This window comes from Mirounga leonina, unplaced genomic scaffold (genome assembly GCF_011800145.1).
Source record: "Mirounga leonina isolate KUSES-001 unplaced genomic scaffold, KU_Mleo_1.0 Mir_53, whole genome shotgun sequence".
Lineage (NCBI taxonomy): Eukaryota > Metazoa > Chordata > Mammalia > Carnivora > Phocidae > Mirounga > Mirounga leonina.
Window position 1 is genome coordinate 62,713,040 of NW_023270807.1, and position 22,027 is coordinate 62,735,066.

General features: G+C 38.0%; 1 protein-coding gene across 3 annotated transcripts in view; it reads left to right on the forward strand.

Annotated features, from left to right (window-relative positions):
• The first annotated feature begins 32 nt into the window (after positions 1 to 32).
• The window catches only part of QRSL1 (glutaminyl-tRNA amidotransferase subunit QRSL1), a 29,668-nt gene continuing 7,673 nt past the window's right edge, over positions 33 to 22,027 (forward strand). For 2 of the 3 annotated variants that reach the window (XM_034991706.1, XM_034991708.1), the window contains exons 1-9: positions 33 to 174; positions 7,574 to 7,733; positions 8,049 to 8,147; positions 9,380 to 9,476; positions 13,622 to 13,798; positions 16,849 to 17,024; positions 17,114 to 17,226; positions 18,977 to 19,169; positions 19,721 to 19,838. In XM_034991706.1, coding sequence (XP_034847597.1) covers positions 151 to 174; positions 7,574 to 7,733; positions 8,049 to 8,147; positions 9,380 to 9,476; positions 13,622 to 13,798; positions 16,849 to 17,024; positions 17,114 to 17,226; positions 18,977 to 19,169; positions 19,721 to 19,838 — 1,157 coding nt within the window. In that variant the 5' untranslated portion in view covers positions 33 to 150. The remainder of the gene's footprint in view (positions 175 to 7,573; positions 7,734 to 8,048; positions 8,148 to 9,379; positions 9,477 to 13,621; positions 13,799 to 16,848; positions 17,025 to 17,113; positions 17,227 to 18,976; positions 19,170 to 19,720; positions 19,839 to 22,027) is intronic. The other variant, XM_034991707.1, reaches the window with a different exon arrangement.

The window sequence follows — 22,027 nt, forward strand, 5'->3', positions numbered from 1 at the left end:
GCTGCAATTCGACCAATCTAAGTACTCGGTGTTGAAAGGTGCAGTGACGATCAAAGATGGCTGCGCCCGTGTGACCCCGGCGCGGGTGTTGACCTCTCTTATTCCTCCTGGTCACCTGGGCCTTATGGTGGCAGGCTGGGCACGAGGACCATGCTGGGCCGGACCCTCCGAGAAGTGAGTGGAACTGGCTGCTGAGGGCCCAGGGAGGTCAGAAAGATTCGCGGATTCCGTGGACAAGGAGCCCCCGGGTCTGACTCGCATCTTGGTCAGCCTCGCCGTCTCCTTTCCTGGAACTGGGTGGGTGCTTCAGACCTTTGGGGCCTTCAGCTGTACTCCCTGTACCCATCCTGGAGTTAGGACCTCAGCAAGGGAGACTTAGCGCGGAGCTGTGCGGTGGAAGTACACGGCGGCTTCTCAATTAGATGTTGCTAAGGCTTGGGTCAGACCCAAGACCCACTCTGGCCTCTTAGAGTGGGCTCCGCCAGTCCACTTCAGTCTCCTTCTGTCCCCGACACTGATCTGATGCAGTTCTCGCTTAGAGGCTCAGCAGATCTGTACTTTGCAAAATACAAACGAGTATTTTTTAGTCCCCCTCCCCCCCCCGCCCCGCCTTGACATATTCTCTAGACTTCATCTACCACTAAGATACTAATGATTCTCTCACCTGTGTCTTCATGTCCTAGCCATCATTTTTAAACTCTAGTCTAATATTTGTAAGTGCCCTCTGGACATCTCTTCCAAATGCCCCATAACCACCTCCACTTAATTTAACCAGAGTTGACTTCAGCATTGTAATAGGACCACTTCTTATTTCTCAATCTCCACCTTAAAAAACAAAAACCAGATTTCTGAATTCTTAATATTCTCTTTTTAATGGCACAACTTTTAATCCCAGTTCCCCTACATTCTTTCTCATCTGTCATATCCAATAAATCACTAAGCCCTGTTAATTCTGTTTTGGAATTTATGTCTGGAAATTGTTTTCTTCACTTACTCTCTGCTGTTAAGGCTTCAGTTCATGTCTCCTTGTTTTCTGGCCCATATCTCTCAAACTTGAGAACTGTCTGCAGGCCCACTCTTACAAGAATCACATCAGGTTCTTGTTAAAACCACAGCTGTGTCCCACTTTGGCAGCTGTGTGATTTGAGGACCAGATTATATGGTTTAACCAAAGCTCCAGGTGATTCTGCTGGTAAGTAGGTGTTGAGGACCTATCCTGCCTTCCATCTTCCTGTTGTATCTTCACCTGGGAAATCTTCCAACCACCCCCCCCCATATGGTAGCCTTTTAGAAAGCTATAAATTATCATAACTTAAAATTGACAGGCATTTAATAATATAGTCCTTTCCCAAAATACATTAGTATTTTACCATCTTAATATGGCTTCTGGCCTCTACTACATATTTCTGTACAGTAAATTCCTCTACTAAAGAATCCAATTTGTTCTTAAAAAAAATAAAACACCAAAAACTAGTTTTAAAATGAAATGCAACCTATAAAAATACAGTATTTCCTTTCTCTGCCCTTTCCCCCTTCAGCAGCCCCTCTTTTGTGCCACCCCTTTCTGGTGTTGTTGAATGTGCCCCTGTGAGAAACAACTTTTGCCTCCAGGGGGAAAAAAACAGGAGAGCTGACCTAAGGTACACAAGAGGTTGCCTGAACAGGATTACTTTCACTTAATTACTTCTTTAACAAATATTTGTTGATGCCTACTGTGCACAAAACATTATTTGGTAGTCATTTTCCCAGCCCAAAAAATATCTTCTCTCCACTTTGTATTTTTTCTCAGATCATTATACATCCCAAATTCTACCAATTAGAGATTAATTATTTTAGTACATGTTCTCTTTTAAATACATCAAGATGCCTTGCAGGGTCGAATGATTTATTCACCCATTGTTGTGAGTTATAATAGTTTAATAAAATTTCTCTCCATCACACGCTAGTTGATATAATCAATTGAAGAAAGGGAAAATTTGCTGGGGAGGAAATTTGGGAGAGGAGCTGGAAACTGGAGTTTTGAGGCAATGTTGGGGACCTAAGTGAGGCTTAGAGTAACAGGGGGCCTGGAAGGAAGCACTAAAAGGAGGTAACATGCCAAATGGGAGGTAAAAGTCCTATTTCTCAAGTTTTATGCAGGTACATTCAGGAAAGAGGAGGAGTCTCACTTTCACCTTCCTCTTTTGTGGTATCTTCCCAGTGTTTCTGGGAGCCAGACATCAGGCTAATATTAATCCTAAAGTTATTAATTATATATTGAATAGGCTTGTTGGGGGTCTACCTAAGAACACTTAATTATTCTATGGGAAAACAGATTCCAAATTTTAAATAACTCAGGTATTCATTCATTCAGCTAACATTTAGTTACCACCTCTGTGTTCCAGACATGGAATTAACATTGAAGACAAACAGAAGTTCCTGCCCTCATGAAGCCTGCATTTTTGTGGGGAAACAGGCATTAAAGAAGTGTTTTGTTTTTTTTTTAAGTAAATAATATAATCACAGGTAGTATAAGTACTATGAAGAAAGATTAGGCAGGCCACAGTGTGAGAACTCGTGGGGGGAGCCAGATGTGTTGGGAGTGGTCAGGAAAGGTTTCTCTATTTTTAAGAGATCTAAAGGATATGAAGGGGAAGCCCCAGGAAGGCCTGGGAGAATAGTATTCCAGGCCAACGGAACAGTAAGTGCAAAGGGTCTGAAGCAAGAGCAAGCTTGACACATTCAGGAGTTGCAAGAAGGCCAGCATGCCTAGAGAAATATGAATGAAGAGGAGAATAGTGGGAGATGAGGTTAGAGAGATAAACAGGAGCCCGATCATGGAAAACTTTAGGCCGTGCTAAGGAGTGTGGATTTTATTCTAAGTGTAATGAGAAGCCTCTGGAAATTTGTGAGTATGTGGATATGATTTGATTTAAAATTTAAAAAGCTCCCTCAGGTTATTCCTAAAGACATGGTCTGTAGGAAAGCAAGCGAGGAAGCAGGAAGATCAGTTAGAAGGCAAGAGATGATGGCAGCATAGATGGGGTGGCCATAGAGATAATGTGAAATGGGATTGTTTTTTAAGTTAGGGCTTGCTGATGGATTGGATACAGAGTTTGAGGGAAAGAGAAGAATGAAGGAGGATGGTTAGATTTTTTACCTGGGCAGTTGGGAAAGTGGTAACATCAAGATGAGGAAGAGGTTTTTTCCCCCCCATTTTTTTTTAATTGAGGTGTAATTGATATAGAACATTATATTAGTTGCAGGTGTACAACATAATGATTTGGTATTTGTATACACTGCAAAATGATCACAATAAGTCTAGTTTTTCCCGATCACCATATAAAGTTACATAATGTACAATATTGTTGACTATAATCACCATGTTGTACATTATATCCCCATGACATTTATTTTATGACTGGAAGTTTGTACCTCTTGTACCTTCTCCCATTTTGCCCATCCCCTAACCTCCTTCCCTACTGGCATCCATCAGTCTGTTCTCTGCATCTATGAGTTTTGTTTTTTAGATTCCACACGTAAGTGAAATCATAACGTTATTTGTCTTTTTCTGACTTGTTCCACTTAGCATAATACTCTCAAGGTCCATCCATGTTGTCACAAGTGGCAAGATTTCATTCTTTTTTAATGGCTAATATTCCACCGTACATATACCACATCTCCTTTATCCATTCGTCCGTCAATGGACAGGTTGTTCCCACATTTTGGCTATTGTGAATAATGTTGTAATGAACATAAGGGTGCATGTATCTTTTCGAATTAGTGTTTTCATTTCTTCGACTAAATACCCAGAATTGCAATTGCTGGATCATATGATAGTTCTGTTTTTCGTTTTTTGAGGGCCCCCATTCAGGAAGGACTCTTAGGAAGCATATTTGGAAGGAGGAAAGTTATCAAGACTTCTGTTCTGGGCATGTTAATGTGGAGATGTCTGCTAGCTATCCAGGTGAAGAAGTCATTTAAGCAAGTGGCTATCTAGAAGTTTGGAGATCAGAAAGGCAGCTAGGTATGAGGATATAAAGTGGCCAGAGTATAGAAGATAATAAAAGTGTGTGGCCAGATAAGAACACCCAGGGAATTGAGTACAAAAATAGAAGAAGGCCTAAAACTTTCCAACATTTAGAGTCAGCAATAGGAAGCAGAGCCAGCAAAAGAGACGTTGAAGGAATGGTCAGTAAGGCAAGAGGAAAACCAGGTCTTGGTGTCCTGAAACACAAGTGAAAAAGCTTCAAGAGGAGAGTGTTCTCTTAAGTTGAATGCTGCTGAAAAGTACTTGTAAGATGAGGACTGAGCATTCACTGCTGGATTTAGGAATGTGAGGTTGCTAGTGATCCTGATGCAATTTCTTGAAACATTGGAGACAAAAGCGTGAATGGAGTGTGTTAATGGGTTCCAGTCAACTGGACACTCAGGCCTCAAGGGCTCTCCTATACCTTCAGCATTTATCAAGACAATTCTTTTTAAAAGGTGGTTCTTTTCCTAAGTGAACTTCTGATGCTCTCTGTAAAGTTAATAGTATAGTGGTCCAGAGCATGGGATTTGGAAACAAGAACAGGCCTTGGTTGAATCCCAGCAGCTCGGCTACTTTCTAGCTTTGTGACCTCAAGCAAGAATGTTAGTTTTTTTTATCTGTAAAAAGAAAATAAGAATATCAGCCCCTCATAGTGGATATAAAGATTAAATGAAATATAAAGCATCGGTGGGTGGAGGGATGGGTGAAATAGATGATGGGGATTAAGGAGGGCACTTACTGTGATGAGCACCAGGTGTTGTATGGAATTGTTGAATCATTATATGGTACACCTGAAACTAATAGAACACTGCTAACTATACTGGAATTAAAATTTTAAAAATCTTGAAAAAAAAGAAATATAAAGCATCTAGGATAATGCCTAGAACTAAGTGCTATTATTGACATTAATTTTGTTATAGGGACAAATTTACTAAATTATATGTATTTACAGTGATCTCTTTCCCTAGTTGCTAAGAGTGGCTCCTGAGGAAGATTTCTTAATTTTTCTAAGAAGATGTATTATTTTTCTCTTGCTGCCTAACAAATTAAACTTTTTGGCTTAAGATAATCCTATTATCATCTTACAGTTTTGTGGATCAGGAGTCCAGAAATGGAGTAGTTGGGTTCTCTGCTCACAAGAGTCTCACAAGGCTGAAATCAAGGGGTCAGCCAAGTCTGTGGTTTCATCTGAAGCTCAGGGTCCTCTTTCAACCTCATTGGTTGTTGGAAGACTCTGTTTCTTTGCAGTTGTAGGACTGAGGTCCCCATGTTTTTCTTGACCATGTGGATGGTTGAGCAAATAAGCTGAGTGGACAGGAGGTGTGGGATAACTAAAATTGAGGTTTTGGAGGTTCTAGAGATACTGGTAATGATGTAGTCTGAGCTGAGTTGGTAACTGGGGCAAGGTGAAGGAAAAGTTTGCCTGAAATGAGGTCAAGAACTGAGAGGCCAGGTGTCAGTGTACGTTACTTGAAGTCTGAAGTCAACCAGAATAACAGCAGGAGCCACGGTAAAGATTAAAGGGAGCTAAGTGTGAGAATCTTCAATGAATGAAAAGGAGTACTCGGGAGACGGTGGATTCACACCCCAAGGAGAGTGATATAAGCTCCCCCAAGGCCTGTAATTCAGCTGAGCTGGGACTTTTGAACGAAGAGGGAAGAGGAAGGCATTGAGGAATGAGGAGGATGCCTGCCTGCACATTCTCCCTTCCCCCACTGGACTCTGGTCTATGGTGGGTAGAAGCTAAAGCAGTCATCTCTTGAGAAAGCTGCAGGACAAGCAGGGGTCTCAGGGAAAAGCCTACTTTCCATTAGAGAAAAGTCAGGGAGAACGAATTTGGTTTAACAAAAACTCTTATAGTTGATTTCATCTTATATTCAGCTACACCACCTTCAGTTTTGCCCCAGGGAAGCTGCACTGTTTTATTTCACACTCCTTATACTCAGGCCATTCTAGCTAGTTACCATCTTTGTTTTCATTTCCCTTCTCCAGTTCTCTTACTGACTTTCTCAAATCTGGATTTCCTAAGAATGGTCCTAATGAAGATCAGCACCATTTAAAATGAGTGCTCCTGGACAGTCTCATTTCTTGCCCTTGTAACCACCACTGTAACTCGTTTCCCTTGTACTCTTATACCAGCTGGCAAGTCAGGAAGCAGCCTGAGGATAGTAGGCACTAGGAGACTTGAGGGGAGGCAAAGAAAGATAGGCATAATTTTCTTCATTACCAGTTTGGCCATGGCATAGCCCAGTTGCCCTGCCCCTTGCAGGGCCCCTCCCCCAGCCGCCCCTTGGCAACGCTTTCCTCCTCTTGTGCATCAGCCTGAGGGGACCTCTCCTTGGCCTATTGCCACTGCTTTGCTCCCCTAAAACCCTCAGCCCTAAGAATACCGCTGCTTTGATGATTTAATCAACAGCTGAGAGCAGATGATATGCAGATTTTCTCCTCAAATGCAAACTCTTGTTGCTTGGTGGATGTCGGACACCTGAAGGTGCAGTCAGCTCAGAGGACAGACTAAGCTTGCTGTAGCGCAGAGAGAGATAGTGGAAGAGCACGTGTTTATGACCTTCCCTCTACCCTGTACTGTTGTGTGGCTTCGGACAAATCACTAACCTCTCTGAGCTTCAGTTTCTGCATCTGTAAAATGAGGTTAATAAGATATAACTTACATGGTTGTGTTAAGGTGAAGGGAGGTAGTAATGCACGTAAAGCAATAGTATCCGGCTCTTGGTAAATACTCAATAAACATTACTCCACCCATCCACCTTCTCCCCAAGCCCCCATCTCATCCAACTCTGTTGAGATAATCTGCAAAGCTTTGGTGTCATCTTTGACTTATTGTTCATTGCTTTTATCTAATTAGTAAGTACTTATTATTACTTCCTCCAGGAAGTATTAAATAGTCATCATTTCAAGCTTCGCTTACTATAAACATATAGATTCTGGTCACTTGTGGTGCAGTTTATCTTAACACTTTGTTAACTAGCCTTTCTAATGCCTCCAAGACAGGATTGCGGAGAAGTTTGGTTTTAGTTTGCTTTTGAACCCATATTTTATGAGCATTTCTCTCAACTTGTGTGGCTCTTACTCGAATTCTGCAGTAAAACATAAAGATCTCACTTCGAGTCATGAGGTCCTGCAGGGCCTTGTCCAACTGTTGCTCTCACTCTGTATTGCCTGCATTCCCGGCTTGCCCCACCCATGCCCCACCCACGCCAAGCCTCCCCCACCCCATCCACCCCTACTCAGGCTGATGGGTGCATTACCCTCATTCACTATACTCCCGAGGTATAGAGTTCTCTTCACTTCAACATTTTACACTTCACCACTCTATCTCCCCACTCAGTATAATACTTGTATCTTCTGCAGCCTCAGTAAAAGTTTTTTTTTTATTTTATGTTATGTTAATCACTATACATTATATCATTAGTTTTTGCTGATTCATTGTTTGCCTGTAACACCCAGTGCTCCATGCAGTATGTGCCCTCTTTAATACCCATCACCGGGCTAACCTATGCCCCCACCCCTCAGTAAAAGGTTTTTGAATTGTATATATTACAGGTTTCTACAGCACTGAAACAAGGCCACATTACTCCAACAGAGCTCTGTCAAAAATGTCTCTCCCTTATCAAGAAGACCAAATTTCTAAATGCTTACATTACTGTTTCAGAAGAGGTGGCCTTAAAGCAAGCTGAAGAATCGGAGAAAAGATACAAGAAAGGTAAATTACTGTGAATTTTACTTAATTGGCATATCCCTAGAGAAAGAATTTAATTGGATATAGCAGTCTCCATTTGTCAAGTGAGGCTTTTTAACATAAAACATAGTCTTACTTAAAGAACTTGCCATGAGGTACAATAAAAATAAGGCTAATGGGTATGTGATGCTTTCTAATGCCCAACTGTAATAATTTCTAACATCAACTTGAATTATGAAGAAGTATCTTTACCAAAAACTAATAGTTATTGTAATAACTAGTATTAATGTGTCTTTATATTCTGGATGTAGCTCCTATTCTTTTGGCTTTTTAACGCAGGTCACTCACTTGGGGATTTAGATGGAATTCCCGTTGCAGTAAAAGACAACTTTAGCACGTCCGGCATTGAGACAACATGTGCATCAAACATGCTGAAAGGTAAAGTTTAATCGACCAGAGCATTAATAGTTTTATGAAACTATTTTTTCAGCTTAAATTAAAGATAAGACACTAAAGCACCAAAGTATTCTCAGACTAATTATATCTGCAAAAGAAGTACTTAGGCTGGAATATTTTTACTATTGGCTCTTTCGGAATTCAAAATTATCCCTTAGAGGTAGGCCAGCTTAATGGATGTATCCTATTTAGGATGTTTTAGAAATCCTACTTAGGGAGATTTACTAACTGACCACCACACACACACTCAGCGCCCTCTGACTCCCACTCATCAATACCACGGGACTAGGGAGGAAGGGGCTGTCATCACCCCTCTCGTGAGGGTGGTCTGAGGATTCGCTTTTATTGTCTAGTTGTTTTTTGTTTCCCAACTCCTCCATCTCTCATATCACTATATTTATCTGAGTACATAGTGATGCTTAGTTTATTCTTTACAGTTTAGTAGGTCAAAAGGAAACCTGTTTCTCAAGATTTCTGGATCCTAGAAAGAAAAAGACATGGCAAAATCTTGTTCAGAGTGCTACACACTAAAAGAAAGTCTATGAGGAATATGCCCCAGGTTCCTCTGATAGGTAGATTGTTGATAATTGTCTTGGAGTACACACTAGATGAAATTTCAGTTGAGAATAAAGATCTGTTTCTGACTGGAAATAGATAAAAAATTACTATGGGATATAGCATTTCAAGTACAATGAGCAAAATAATGATGTGCTATTAGTTTCAAATGAATTGGGTACATCTCTGTCATTCAGTATTGTGTAGTAGTAACTGTTAATGTTTTTAGATGATAAAAATAGTGAATATATGGGCGCCTGGGTGGCTCAGTTGGTTAAGCGACTGCCTTCGGCTCAGGTCATGATCCTGGAATCCCGGGATCAAGTCCCACATCGGGCTCCCTGCTCAGCAGGGAGTCTGCTTCTCCCTCTGACCTTCCTCCTTCTCATGCTCTCTGTCTCTCATTCTCTCAAATAAATAAATAAAATCTTTAAAAAAAAAAAATAGTGAATATACCATTGCCTTTGGAAAATGGAGCAATTAGCAGTAGCAAGATTAAAATTAACTAGCTTTTGGAAGAAAGTACTACCTGCTACTCAAATTAGGAATAATTAATACATGTCAATATCAATAGCTTAGTTGTAGTTTAAAATCTTGTTTCTTGCGTGTGATTTACATGTTCACTGTTTTCTCTCCTACAATAAAAATAATTTTTTCAGGTTATGTACCACCTTACAATGCTACAGTTGTTCAGAAATTGTTGGATAAGGGAGCTGTCCTGATGGGAAAAACAAATTTAGATGAGTTTGCAATGGGGTAAGTAAAATTAAAATTTTCTTCTCTTGTTTTTCTTTCATCTTTGTCTTTAATTTCATTAAATGTAGGTACCCAAAAGCCCTGAGGTGATTTCTTGAGGACTCTAATGCCAGTTTCTCAGTCCCTCTGTGAGATTATGTTTTATTGTTTAATAGGTATATGGTCAGATCTCATTTTGGTTTTAGTTTGCATTGCCCTGATGACTAATGATGTTAAACATCATGTGTTTATTTTGCTACCCGTGTTTCTTCTTTGGTGAAGTATTTATTCAAATCTTTTACCCTTTTTTTTTTAATTGGGCTGTTTGTCCTACTGAGTTCTAAGAGTTCTTTTATATATTATGTATTCTGGATTCAGGTCCATTGTTAGATAGGTAATTTGCAGATAATTTCTCCAAGTCTCTGGCTTGTCTTTTCGTTCTCTGAACATTCCTTTCAAAGAGTGAAAGTTCCTAATTTTGATGAAGGCCACTTCATCTTTTTTTTCTTCTACGATTAATGCATTTTGTATCTTAACTAAGAAATTTTTACCTGACCCACAGTTACAAAGATTTTTCTCCTAGAAGTTTTATAGTTTTTATCTCTAGACTCATGATCCATTTGAGTTAATTATCTTGTATGTGGTGTGAATAAAGCCAAGGTTCATTTATTTGCACAGGTGTCCAATAGTTCTGGCCCTATTTGTAAAAAAAAAAAAAGATTATCCTTTCCTCATTAAATTACCTTGGTTTCTTTGTCAAAAATCAGTTGGAGCATATATACATATATAGATCTATTTCTGGATTCTGTTCTGTTGATCTCTCTACTTACTTTAATATCATGCTATCTTGATTCCTGTAGCTTTATTTTTTTTTTTTAAGATTTTATTTACTTGAGAGAGCAAGAGAGAGTGAGAGAGCACGAGTGGGCTGGGGGAAGGACAGAAGAAGAGGGAAGAGCAGGCTTCCCACTGAGGAGGGAGCCTGACGTGGGGCTCGATCCCAGGACCCTGGGCCAAAGGCAGACGCTTAACCTACTGAGCCACCCAGGTGCCCCAATTCCTGTAGCTTTATAGTAAGCCTTGAAATTAGGTAGCGAGAGTCCATTAACAGTTTTTCTTTTTCAAAATTATTTTACATATGCTAGGTCCTTTGCATTTCCATAGAAGTTTTAGAATCAGCTTGCTGATTTCTACAAAGAAGCTTGATGAGATTTTGATTATGATTGTGAATTTATAGATCGATTGGGGAGATTTGACATCTTAATATGTATCTTATGATCCATGAACACTTTATATCTATCCATTTATTTAGATTTTAATTTTTCTCAGTATTTTTATGATTTTTTGCATATAAATCTTGTATGTAATTTGTTTGATTTATTCCCAAGTATTTCAACTTTTTTTTAGATTTTATTTATTTATTTGAGAGAGAGTGAGCATGAGTCTGTGGGAGGGGCAGAGAGAGAGGGAGAAGCAGACTCCTCGCTGAGCAGGGAGCCTGACAACGCAGGGTTCTATCCCAGGACCCTGAGATCATGACCTGAGCCAAAGGCAGATGCTTAACCAACTGAGCCACCCAGGCACCCCCCAAGTATTTCAGTTTTTTAATGATAAAATGGTATTTTTTTAATGTCTAATTGTTAGTATATAGAAATATAATTGATTTTTCTATATTGACCTTGTATCCCATGACCTTGCTAAGCTCTCTTTTTAGTTCTAGTTGATCTTTGTAGATTCTTTGGTATATTGTATGTAGATGATCATGTAGCCTAAAAATAGAGGCAGTTTTATTTCTTCTTATTTCTCTTTCTTATTGTGTTGATTAGGACTTTAGTACAACACTGAGTAGAAGTAATAAGAGCAGATATCCTTGCCTTGTTCCTGATTTGGGAGAGAAAGCATTCACCAAAAGTGCTTTCTATTTTCCCTTTCATAACACTTGTCACATTTGTAATATTTGCTTGGTCTGTGCTCCCTGTTTCATAGAAGCAGAATCTTTGACTCTTATTTACAGTGGTATCTCTTGGCACTCAGCAAATATATGTTGAATGAATTAATCCATGAGAGTAAACTTGAACATTGGTTATTAGAACATTGCCTTGAACAGCTGATCAAAATGAACATAATCAGTGAGGGTAAGTGGACATCGTGTAACACTAGATGTGATTCCCTAAGGACACAGCATCATCTATGCGGTATTCCAGCTGAGAATGTTAAACCTGAAACTAATAACAAGGAAATAAAAGATAAGTCTGAAGTGAGAAACATTCTGTTAAAATATGAATATCATAAAAAATGAAGGAAGGCTACGAAAATATTCCCAGATTAAAAGAGCCTAAGGAAAGTATAACTTAAAACTTATAGAAGAAAATGTAGGAGAAAATCTTTGTGACCTTGAGTTAGGCAAAGATTTTTTAAATGAGACACATGAAGTACAATCCATAAAATAAAAAACTGATAGATTGGACTTCACTAGAATTAAGAACTTCTCTACTTTAAAATACATTACTAAGGGCGCCTGGGTGGCTCAGTTGGTTAAGCGACTGCCTTCGGCTCAGGTCATGATCCTGGAGTCCCAGGATCGAGTCCCGCATCGGGCTCCCTGCTGAGCAGGGGGTCTGCTTCTCCCTCTGCCCTCTTCCCTCTCGTGCTCTCTGTCTCTCATTCTCTCTCTCTCAAATAAATAAATAAAATCTTTAAAAAAAAAAAATACATTACTAAAAAATGAAGAAACAAGCCACAGCCTGAGAGAAAATCTTTGCAAAACATATATCTAAGAAAGAACTGGCATCCAGTATATACAGAACCTTACCCAACTCAAAAATAAGAAAACAGCCCAATTAAAAAAAAAATGGATAAAATATGTAAGCAGACATTTCATCAAAGAAGATATATAGCTGGCAATAAACACATGGAAAAAAAGCTGAGCATGGTTAGTCATTCAGGAAATGCAAATTAAAACCACAAGGAGGTACATACACCTGTTAGAATGGCTTAAAAATGACAGTATCAAGTGCTAACAAGGATGCAGAGCAGTTGAGTATCTCATACAGTGTTGGTAGGAAATGCAAAATGGTATAGCCGTTTTGGAAAATAGTTTGCCAGTTTCTTACAAAGTAAACACCATATGATCCAACATTCTCAGTCCTACATATTTACCCAAGAGATGAAGACTCATATTTACACAAAAGCAATGGCTAGGGTCTTTCAGTACAATATTTATTGTGGCTTTATTCATAATTGCCAAAAACTGGAAATAACTCAATGTCCACTGGCTGGTGAATGATTTAAAATGTACAAAAAGAAGCTAAAGAGATGATGATAACTAAATGCAATACCTGACTCGAGACTGTACTGGGAGGGGGTAAAATGCTGTAAAGGACATTATTGGATCAGCTGACCAAACTGGATTTCATACAATGGATTAGATAAAAAGATTGTGTGGATGTTAAGTCTACTTGAGATTGGTAACTGTGCTGTGACTGCATAAGGGAAAACCCTTACTGTTAGGAAATGCACACTGAATACATACTAAAATATTTAGGGGTAAAGGGCCATGATACACCTAATTTACCCTTACGTGGTTCAGAAACAAAAAGTATTTGTATATGTTACAGACACACATAAAGCACACAAATGGTAAAACAAATTGGGTGATTTGTTAATAATAGGTGAATCTGGGTAAAGGGTATAAAGTCCTTTTCATATTTGATTTTTGCAACTTACCTGTAAGATTGAAATTAATTCAAAACGTTTAAAATAAGTTATTATTTAATTTACGCTTGTCTTAAAACATCTGGTTAATAGAGGGAATCCTTCAGAGGACTTCTTGTTAACTCTTTGAGTGTTTATGACACTCTTCAACTGCAAGACCTTGATTTACAAGGGAAATCATCATAAGCTGAATTGGATGATCAACTGGGGTAAAAATCTTCTTTCCTTAACAGACTAGTTTTCTCTACTTTCTCCCACATGCTCTTACTTCCCATCCTCCACCTCCTCAACCATCTAATTAATGAAGACTACATCTAAGCAGGCTTCTTGCCTTTTCCACTTCAAGTTCCAGTGGATTATACAGTGTTAGGAGCAAATAATATAATCAGGAAGTGAAATTCTCATATAAAGTGAAAGTTTCGTTAAAGATATCTTGCTTCACTTCATCTCAGATCTGGAAGCACAGATGGTGTATTTGGACCAGTTAAAAACCCCTGGAGTTACTCAAAACAATATAGAGGAAAGAGGAAGCAGAAGGCCCATGGTGAGAATGAGGATTCAAATTGGCTTATAACTGGAGGAAGCTCAGGAGGGAGTGCGGCGGCGGTAGCAGCGTTCACATGCTTTGCGTAAGGTGCTTTCTTCTGTTGTAATGTGAAGCCTGACCAAATACAAAGAGTCATAAACCATCCTCAGAATCCAACAGTAGAGTAGTTCATACATGCTGTTTTTATTTCTTTTCAGTGAGTTATTTGTGCTTGATGGTATATAAAAATTGTATCTTATAAATATGCTCAGCTGTACAGTATATGTAATGTGTATTTTATACATTTAACTTTAATTGAAGATAATATTTAAACTCTTCCTCTCTAGTAACTGGTTTTCTTAAAAAACATGATTTTATGGATCTTGCAGAATAAACCAGTTAGCATAATTGAATTTCATTTTTAAAATAATTTATTTGGGTTTCTGTTCACCGATGGTACAAATATTTAGGGACTAAGATACCATGGCTTTAGTTGAATGCTGCTGAGCTATTAATTATGGTTTATCCTTCAGCTAAATCAGGCTTGTCTAAAAAAAAGGGGGGGGGAGAAAAAAATTTCCTGATATGTATCAGTAGGATATTTAAAATAGTGTTTTCATAAATCTGCAACTAAAAATGTGTATCATGGAGTAAACTTTTCTTCATGTTTGTTAGGAGCTAATTTGTTCAACTGTCCTATTTTTGTATTTGGGAAGAATCCATCCATCATGCTTTATGTTTTAAGTCCCATTTGTAAAGCATTTCTTAACCACCTAAAGAAGAGTAAATAAATACCACTGTTATTTACATTCTCAGTTTCAGTATAAAATTGAGTGTGTTTCTTTAGTAGTACTGTATGTATTTCATTTCTCCTTAATTACCCACTGAAACTAAGCTCTGTCGCAGACATTGAAACCAATAAATTATTTATATTTTGAGATTTAGATTCTTGAGGGGTTTTTTTTGTTTTTTTTTTTTTTAGTTTCTCTGAAATCTTATTTACAAGTAAAACCATTTCATTTTCTCTCTGTGGAATTTTGTAGCATTGCATTAATATTAATGAGAGTTCTGACAAGTTAGGACTGCAAGATTAGGTGCTTTTTTCTCCTCTCATCATGCTACTTAATGTTCATCTTTCTGAATGTGCTCAGAGAAGATATGGCATTTTGACACACAATTCCTATGGAAATGTAGGTTTTACTTCTATACAGCCGTCAGTGAATCCTAATAAGAAAATGTGTCCTTTTAGAAATTGTGAAAGCAACAGCTTGATTTCGTAGCTTACGTGGACTTGGTAAGAAAGACAATCTAATTTGCATTTTCTGTAGAGCTCAAGGGCCATGTGACTGGTAGGAGCCTTGTTCAGTCCAAAGCTTTATTCTGGGTATAGTCAAGAGAGGCACAGACCCAAAGTAATTTCAGATTGAATGGGTCCCAAATTATCAGGTGTTCTGCTTTGTTTCCCCACCCCCCTTTTGATTTGCTTCTTTTATAATAGTTTTAAAAACAGGAAGGTTGTTTACCCACTAAAAGGAATGAGCAAGAGTGCTTTGTAGTGTCGGAAAGATATCAAAGATACACTGTTACGTGGAAAATAAGTTGCAGAATACTACATACAGTATGACCTTCTTTCTGTTAAAAGTAATAATTACATACATATATATGTTAGTTGCATGGAAGTGTCTGGACGAGTATATCAAAACTGATAATGGGATTGTTAGGGAGGCAGTGATTATAAGAGAAATTTCACTTTATACACTATATACTTACACAATATTTTAAATTTTGTAGTTGGCACATATACTTTTCTAATCAGAAAAACCTTTTTTCTCTGAAATAAAGTTTAAAAAAAGTTTTAATTATGGTAAAATGTACATAACCTAAAATTTACCATCTTAACCATTTTTAAGTGTACAGTTCAGTGTTAAATACATTCACATTGTTGTGCAACCAATCTCCAGACTTGGTTCATTTGCGGAACTGAAACTTGGTACCCTTTAAACAACAGCTTCCCATTTGCCTGTCCCCCCAACCCCTGGCAGTCACTCTTTTACTTTCTGTCTCTATGAACTTGAAGACTCTAGGTACCTAGAGTGAAAATTATTTAGTATTTGTGCTTTTATAACTGACCTATTTCACTTAACAAAATGTCCTCAAGATTAGTTTTTGGTTTTGTTTTTAATAAGAAAAACATATACTCTATAGGTAACTGAGCAAAGAAATGAGCAGTTCATAGTTGGGTAATGCAAATACAAATAAATGTGAAAAAGTATTCAAAAATGCACATTAACAAAGCTTTTTGGTTATTCAGATAACCAACTTTTAAGAACTGCTAGTACTCGGTGATGATAATAAAACATAAGGCCAAATCTGATTCACTGCAGTTGGAAATATAAATTGGCAGAGCCTCTCTGACAAGTCATTTGACAATACAGATTAAGAACTTAGAATAACAGGCAGACCCTATGGCTCATTAACTCTACTTCTTGGAAGCCAGCCTAAAAAATAATCAGGCATATGGGCAAAGATTTATGTTTACAGGTGTTTATTACAAAGTAATTTATTATGTAGTTATTATCCTTCTTGGCAACAACATAAATGTTTAAATAAAGTACATTTCTATCCATGATTCTAAGTGAGGTAGCAGAAAGTTCTGTGTATGAATTTCTGGGAGAAGTGTGTTTAGTTTATAAAAGCATACTGTAAAACTGCCATTAAAGGAAGGTATAAGGTATCTGTATGTATACTGATAGGAGAATGGGCTTTAAAATCCTGGGAATCACAATTGATATGACGGAATACTATACATATTTTAAATTTTCAGTGATTTTAATGAGTTAGCAAAAGGCTCATGATAAGAAAAAAAGAGATGGAAAGTTATAATTACAGAATGACCTGAGCCATGAAAGAAAACTGCATTTTAAAAAAGTCTTGAAGTTAATATGCCAAAATGTTAATAGTGTTTGCCTCAGCCGTAGAATATTTTGTTACCTCTTTACACTTTTTCTATATTTTAGGAGTTCTCTGAGACAAGCATGTCTTACTTTTGTATAACCGGGGGAAATAAAATTTAAAAGTATACACTTAAAAATAGATTCCAGATATAATGGGAGATATGTCATTCTTCTAAAGAAAATTCCGTTTAAATTCCAGGGCTTTAGGATCAGATACAGGAGGATCGACCAGAAATCCAGCTGCCCACTGTGGGGTTGTTGGTTTCAAACCAAGCTATGGCTTAGTTTCTCGTCATGGCCTCATTCCCCTGGTGAATTCAATGGATGTACCAGGAATCTTAACCAGATGTGTGGATGATGCAGCAATTGTGTTAGGTATTTATATGATTCCATAGAGTTTCAAAACATTGTAAGTTTCACTGTAAAACAATATGTCTGTCATTCCTAAGTATTTTTCTTTACAGGTATGCTGGCTGGGCATGACCCCAAAGATTCTACCACAATACAAGATTCTGTTAAACCATTTACACTTCCCACTTTGGCAGATGTGAACAAACTATGTATAGGAATTCCAAAGGTAACTCTTCCCTTTTATTACTTTACAGAAATACTTTCAAGTCAACCACAGAGCAACAGACTTGGGAAACAGACTGGTTGGGTTTGAATCCTGCTCTGCCACCTCTATTAGCTGTGCAACCTGAGCACATGACTTATTCTAAGCTCAATTTCCCAGTCTACAAAATGGAGATAATAACAGTGTCGATCTCAGAGAGTAGTAAGGTTTAAATTTGGCAATCATCATGGGGATATAATATACAACACGGTGACTGTAGTTAATAATACTGTATTGCATATTTGAAAGTTACTAAGAGAGTAGATCTTAAAGTTCTTATCACGAGGGAAAAAAAACTCTTGTCACTGTGTATGGTGATGGATATTAACTTAGACTTGTTGTGGTGATCATTTCTTAATGTATACAAATATTGCATCATATGTTGAAACTATCATAGTGTTGTATGTCAGTTATACCTCAATAAAAAAAATTAATCATGTTAAGCAGGAGTCTGTAAACATTTTCTGTAAAGGGTCAGTTGGTAAATATTTTAGGCTTTGTGGGCCATTCAGTCTTTATTGTCACTATTTAACTCTGCCGCTGTCGTTTGAAAGCAGCCAGGGACCATATGTAAATGAAAGAGTGTGGCTGTGCTCTAGTAAAACTTTATTTCCAAAAATAACTGGCAAGTTATATCTGGCTGGTAGGCCATAATCTGCTAATCCCGTATGTAAGCAACATAGCCCAGAGCCATACCTTGCATAGTAAAGGCTTAATACATGTTACCGTCTTTACTACCATTATTAGTATTACTACTACTGTTATTACAGTAGCAACTGAGTAATTCATATGTGAAAGTAAATATGTTAAATTACTGACCTTTAAAAAGCTTTTTAAATTTTAAACTTAGCAGTAATTTTTTGTTGTGGGACACTGTCCTATGCATTGTAAGACATTTAGCAGCATCACTGGCCTTTACCCTCAGAAGTAGCACCCCCACCACAGCACAACCCCACAAACAAAAAATGTCTGCAGACATGGTTGAGAGAAGGAGGATAAAATTGCCCCCATGTGAGACCACCACTGTAGAGAGATACTTTCTTTATAATTTTCAGTTAAGATAATAGCTGTGCCTTCCTTTAAGGATTTAGAGAAAGCATAGGTTGTAGAAAGAGACCAGTTTAGAATCCTAGATCCTCTACTTACCTGCTGTGTAACTTTAGGAAAGTTACTTAACTTGTCCACTCTCAGTATTTTTCATTAATAAAATGAAGGATGATAATACCTACATCATGGGATTGTTAAAAGCATTAAGTGAGGGGGCACCTGGGTGGCTCAGTTGGTTAAGCATCTAACTCTTGATCTCAGCCCAGGTCTTGATCTTGAGTTCAAGCCCCATGTTGGGCTCCAGTGTGGAGCCCACTTGAAAAAAAAAATGTTCAGTCTGAGACTCCTTATCTAAAAGTTTCTGCAAAAGCATTAAGTGAGAGGACCTTTGAAAAGCATCTAGCAGAGTATCTGATAATGAACATTTAACAAATATGGGTTCTCTGGCCATTTCTCTCATCTTTAATATTGTTATCTCCAGCTTATAAATAATTAGTACAGTGCTTGTCATGCCATCAACACTCTAAAATTAGTTCAATTTTTCTAGCTACCTACTAGCAATTTAATCAGATTTTCTAATGTATTGCCAAAGGTCCTAAAGTACATATTTTTATAAAACCATCCATACAGATGTTTTAATTTCTGTATCTTGGCTTTTTCCAATAAGGAATATCTCGCACCAGAATTATCAAGTGAAGTGAGATCTTTTTGGTCCAAAGCTGCTAATCTCTTTGAGTCTGAGGGGGCCAAAGTAATCGAAGTGTCCTTGCCTCACACCAGTTACTCAATTATCTGCTACCATGTATTGTGTACATCGGAAGTGGCATCAAATATGGCAAGATTTGATGGGCTAGAATATGGTAAGACAGCTGTGTTTGGGATTTTTAAGGTAGTTGTCTCCAACATTTGGAAGTTTTACTTATTCGTGATAAAAAAAATTATCCCCGGAGTTAATGTTAATGATTTAGACAAGTAAACCAGTGAATCCTCTTACCTTTGTCATTTAGCCTTCTGCTTACACTGTTCATCATAAATATCTCTGTATGTTCGGCCCCCCTCTCTGAACTGTGAATATTTTACAGGAATAGTGTCTTCGTATTCTCAGTCTGTCAAATGTGGTGCCTGGCACATGGTAGGAGTTCAGTAGATACTTGGATGGATGGAGGGAGGAGGGTGGGAGGGAGGGATGGATGGATGAATGGTTGGAGGGATGGATGGATAGATGAGGAGGTGAACAAAATGAAGTTTCCCTATTGGTTATTTTCTCCTCTCTCCTTGATTCTTGGCAGATAAAGAAGAGGAGCCACTTAAGGACAGTCTCCCAAAATTTTAGTATTGGTCAGAAATGTGAATCTACACTTGCTTTTCAAAAGTCAAAACTTTATTTCCTTTTCAAATTTTTTGTTTTTAGGTCACAGATGTGACATCAACGTGTCTACTGAAGCCATGTATGCTGCAACCAGGCGGGAAGGGTTTAATGATGTGGTGAGAGGAAGAATTCTCTCAGGAAATTTTTTCTTATTAAAAGAGTAAGTAATGGGGTGCCTGGGTGGCTCAGTCGGTTAAGCGTCTGCCTTCGGCTCAGATCATGATCCCGGGGTCCTGGGATGGAGCCCTGCATCGGGCTTCCTGCTCAGTGGAGAGTCTTCTCCCTCTCCCTCTGCCCCTGCTTGTGCTCTCGCTCTCTCTTAAGTAAATAAAGCAATCTTAAAAAAATAAATAAAAAAAAAGAGTAAGTAATTAGGAATTTTCTCCATTCTTGAACACTCAAGAGTACATTAGTAGCATGTCTACCAGGTCTTACAAGTTGAGATATTTGCTAAAGAAGCAAAATCCTTATGATTTGAATTAGAACTTATAATTAAAAGCCTGTTTATAGTACTTCTAGTTTCTGGTTATTCAAATGCAAAAAAACATTCACACTCTAGCTAAATGATTAGTACAAAACTAAGTAGGAAGCCCTGAAGAATTTTAACCTCATTAAATGTCCCCTATTTTTGCCACATTGGCTTATTGTTGTTAGAGACTTAAGCAGGAAGTTACATTGGTGTATCTTGAAAAATTTAGCAAATTAACTTAGTCTTCCCCTACATTATGTATCTGTTTGCTCCAAGAAAGAATTCTAAATTACTAGGGCTCCTACTTAGCTTGTCTTCAATATAAATTTATTCATCTTGCGAATAGGATTCATCTTGCATACCACCAAGTCTGTCTAAGAGGACATGAGAAGTGTGAAAAGGCAAGAATGATTGTTGTAATGAAAAACTCCTGGAGTTTTTCTACATTCCCTCAAGAACAGAAAACATTTTGTTCATCTGTGTATCCCTTCAGGGCAGATATTTAGGATTACTTTTTCCAAAAATATTATTTGAACAACCATGATGAAAAACAGCATGGAGGTTCCTCAAAAAATTAAAAATAGAACTACCATATATGATCCAGCAATCCTACTTCTGAGTATATATCCAAAGGAAATGAAATCATTATCTCAGAGCATTATTCACAATAGCTAAGACATGAAAACAACCTAAGTATCCAATGGTGGTTGCCTGAGTCTGTGGGCTAGGGGAAATAGGGAGATATTGGTCAAAGGATACAAACTTGTAGTGATAAGATGAATAAGTTCTGGGGGTGCCTGGGTGGCTCAGTCGGTTAAGCATCTGCCTTCAGCTCAGGTCATGATCTCAGAGTCCTGGGATTAAGCCGCACGGAGCCTGCTTCTCCCTCTGCCCCTCACCCCACTCATGTTGTCTCTCTCCCTCTCTCAAATAAATAAATAAAATCTTTAAAAAAAAGATGAATAAGTTCAGGGGATATAATATACAGCATAGTTACTATAATTAACTGTACTGTGTTATATACTTGAAAATGGCTAAGAGAGTACATCTTAAATGTTCTCACCACACACACACAAAATTGTAATTATATAAGGTGACAGATGTGTTAATCAACCCTATTGTGGTAATCATCTCACAATATATACATTATCCAATTATATTGTACACCTTAAAATTACACAATTTTATATGTCAATTGTATTTTGGTAAAGCTTGAAAACAAAAAGCCTAAAAATATTTGATTATGTTCCATATTAAAAGACTCTTTTCCTGCAAATCAAAACTGTGATATTACCTCACATCTGTGAGAATTGCTAAAATCAAAAACACAAGAAACAACAGGTGTTGGTGAGGATGTGGACAAAAAGAAACCCTCCTGCACTGTTGGTGGGAATGCAAATTGGTGCAGCCACCGTGGAAAACAGTATGGAGGTTCCTCAAAAAGTTAAAAATAACGCTATCCAGGGGCGCCTGGGTGGCTCAGTTAAGTGTCTGCCTTCAGCTTAGTTTATGATCCCAGGGTCCTGGGATCAAGCCCCGTATCGGGCTCCCTGCTCGGCGGGAAGCCTGCTTCTCCCTCTCCCACTCCCCCTGCTTGTGTTCCCTCTCTCGCTGTGTCTCTCTCTGTCAAATAAATAAATAAAATCTTAAAAAAAATAGGACTATCCAGCAGTCACACTACTGGGTATTTACCTAAAGAATAAAAAAACACTAATTCAAAAGGATACATGCATCCCTGTATTTGTAGCAGCATTATTTACAGTAGCCAAGATATGGAAGGAGCTCAAGGGTCCATCAATTGATGAATGGATAAGGGAGATGTGGTATATATATATACAGTGGAATATTATTCAGCCATAAAAAAGAATGAAATCTTGCCA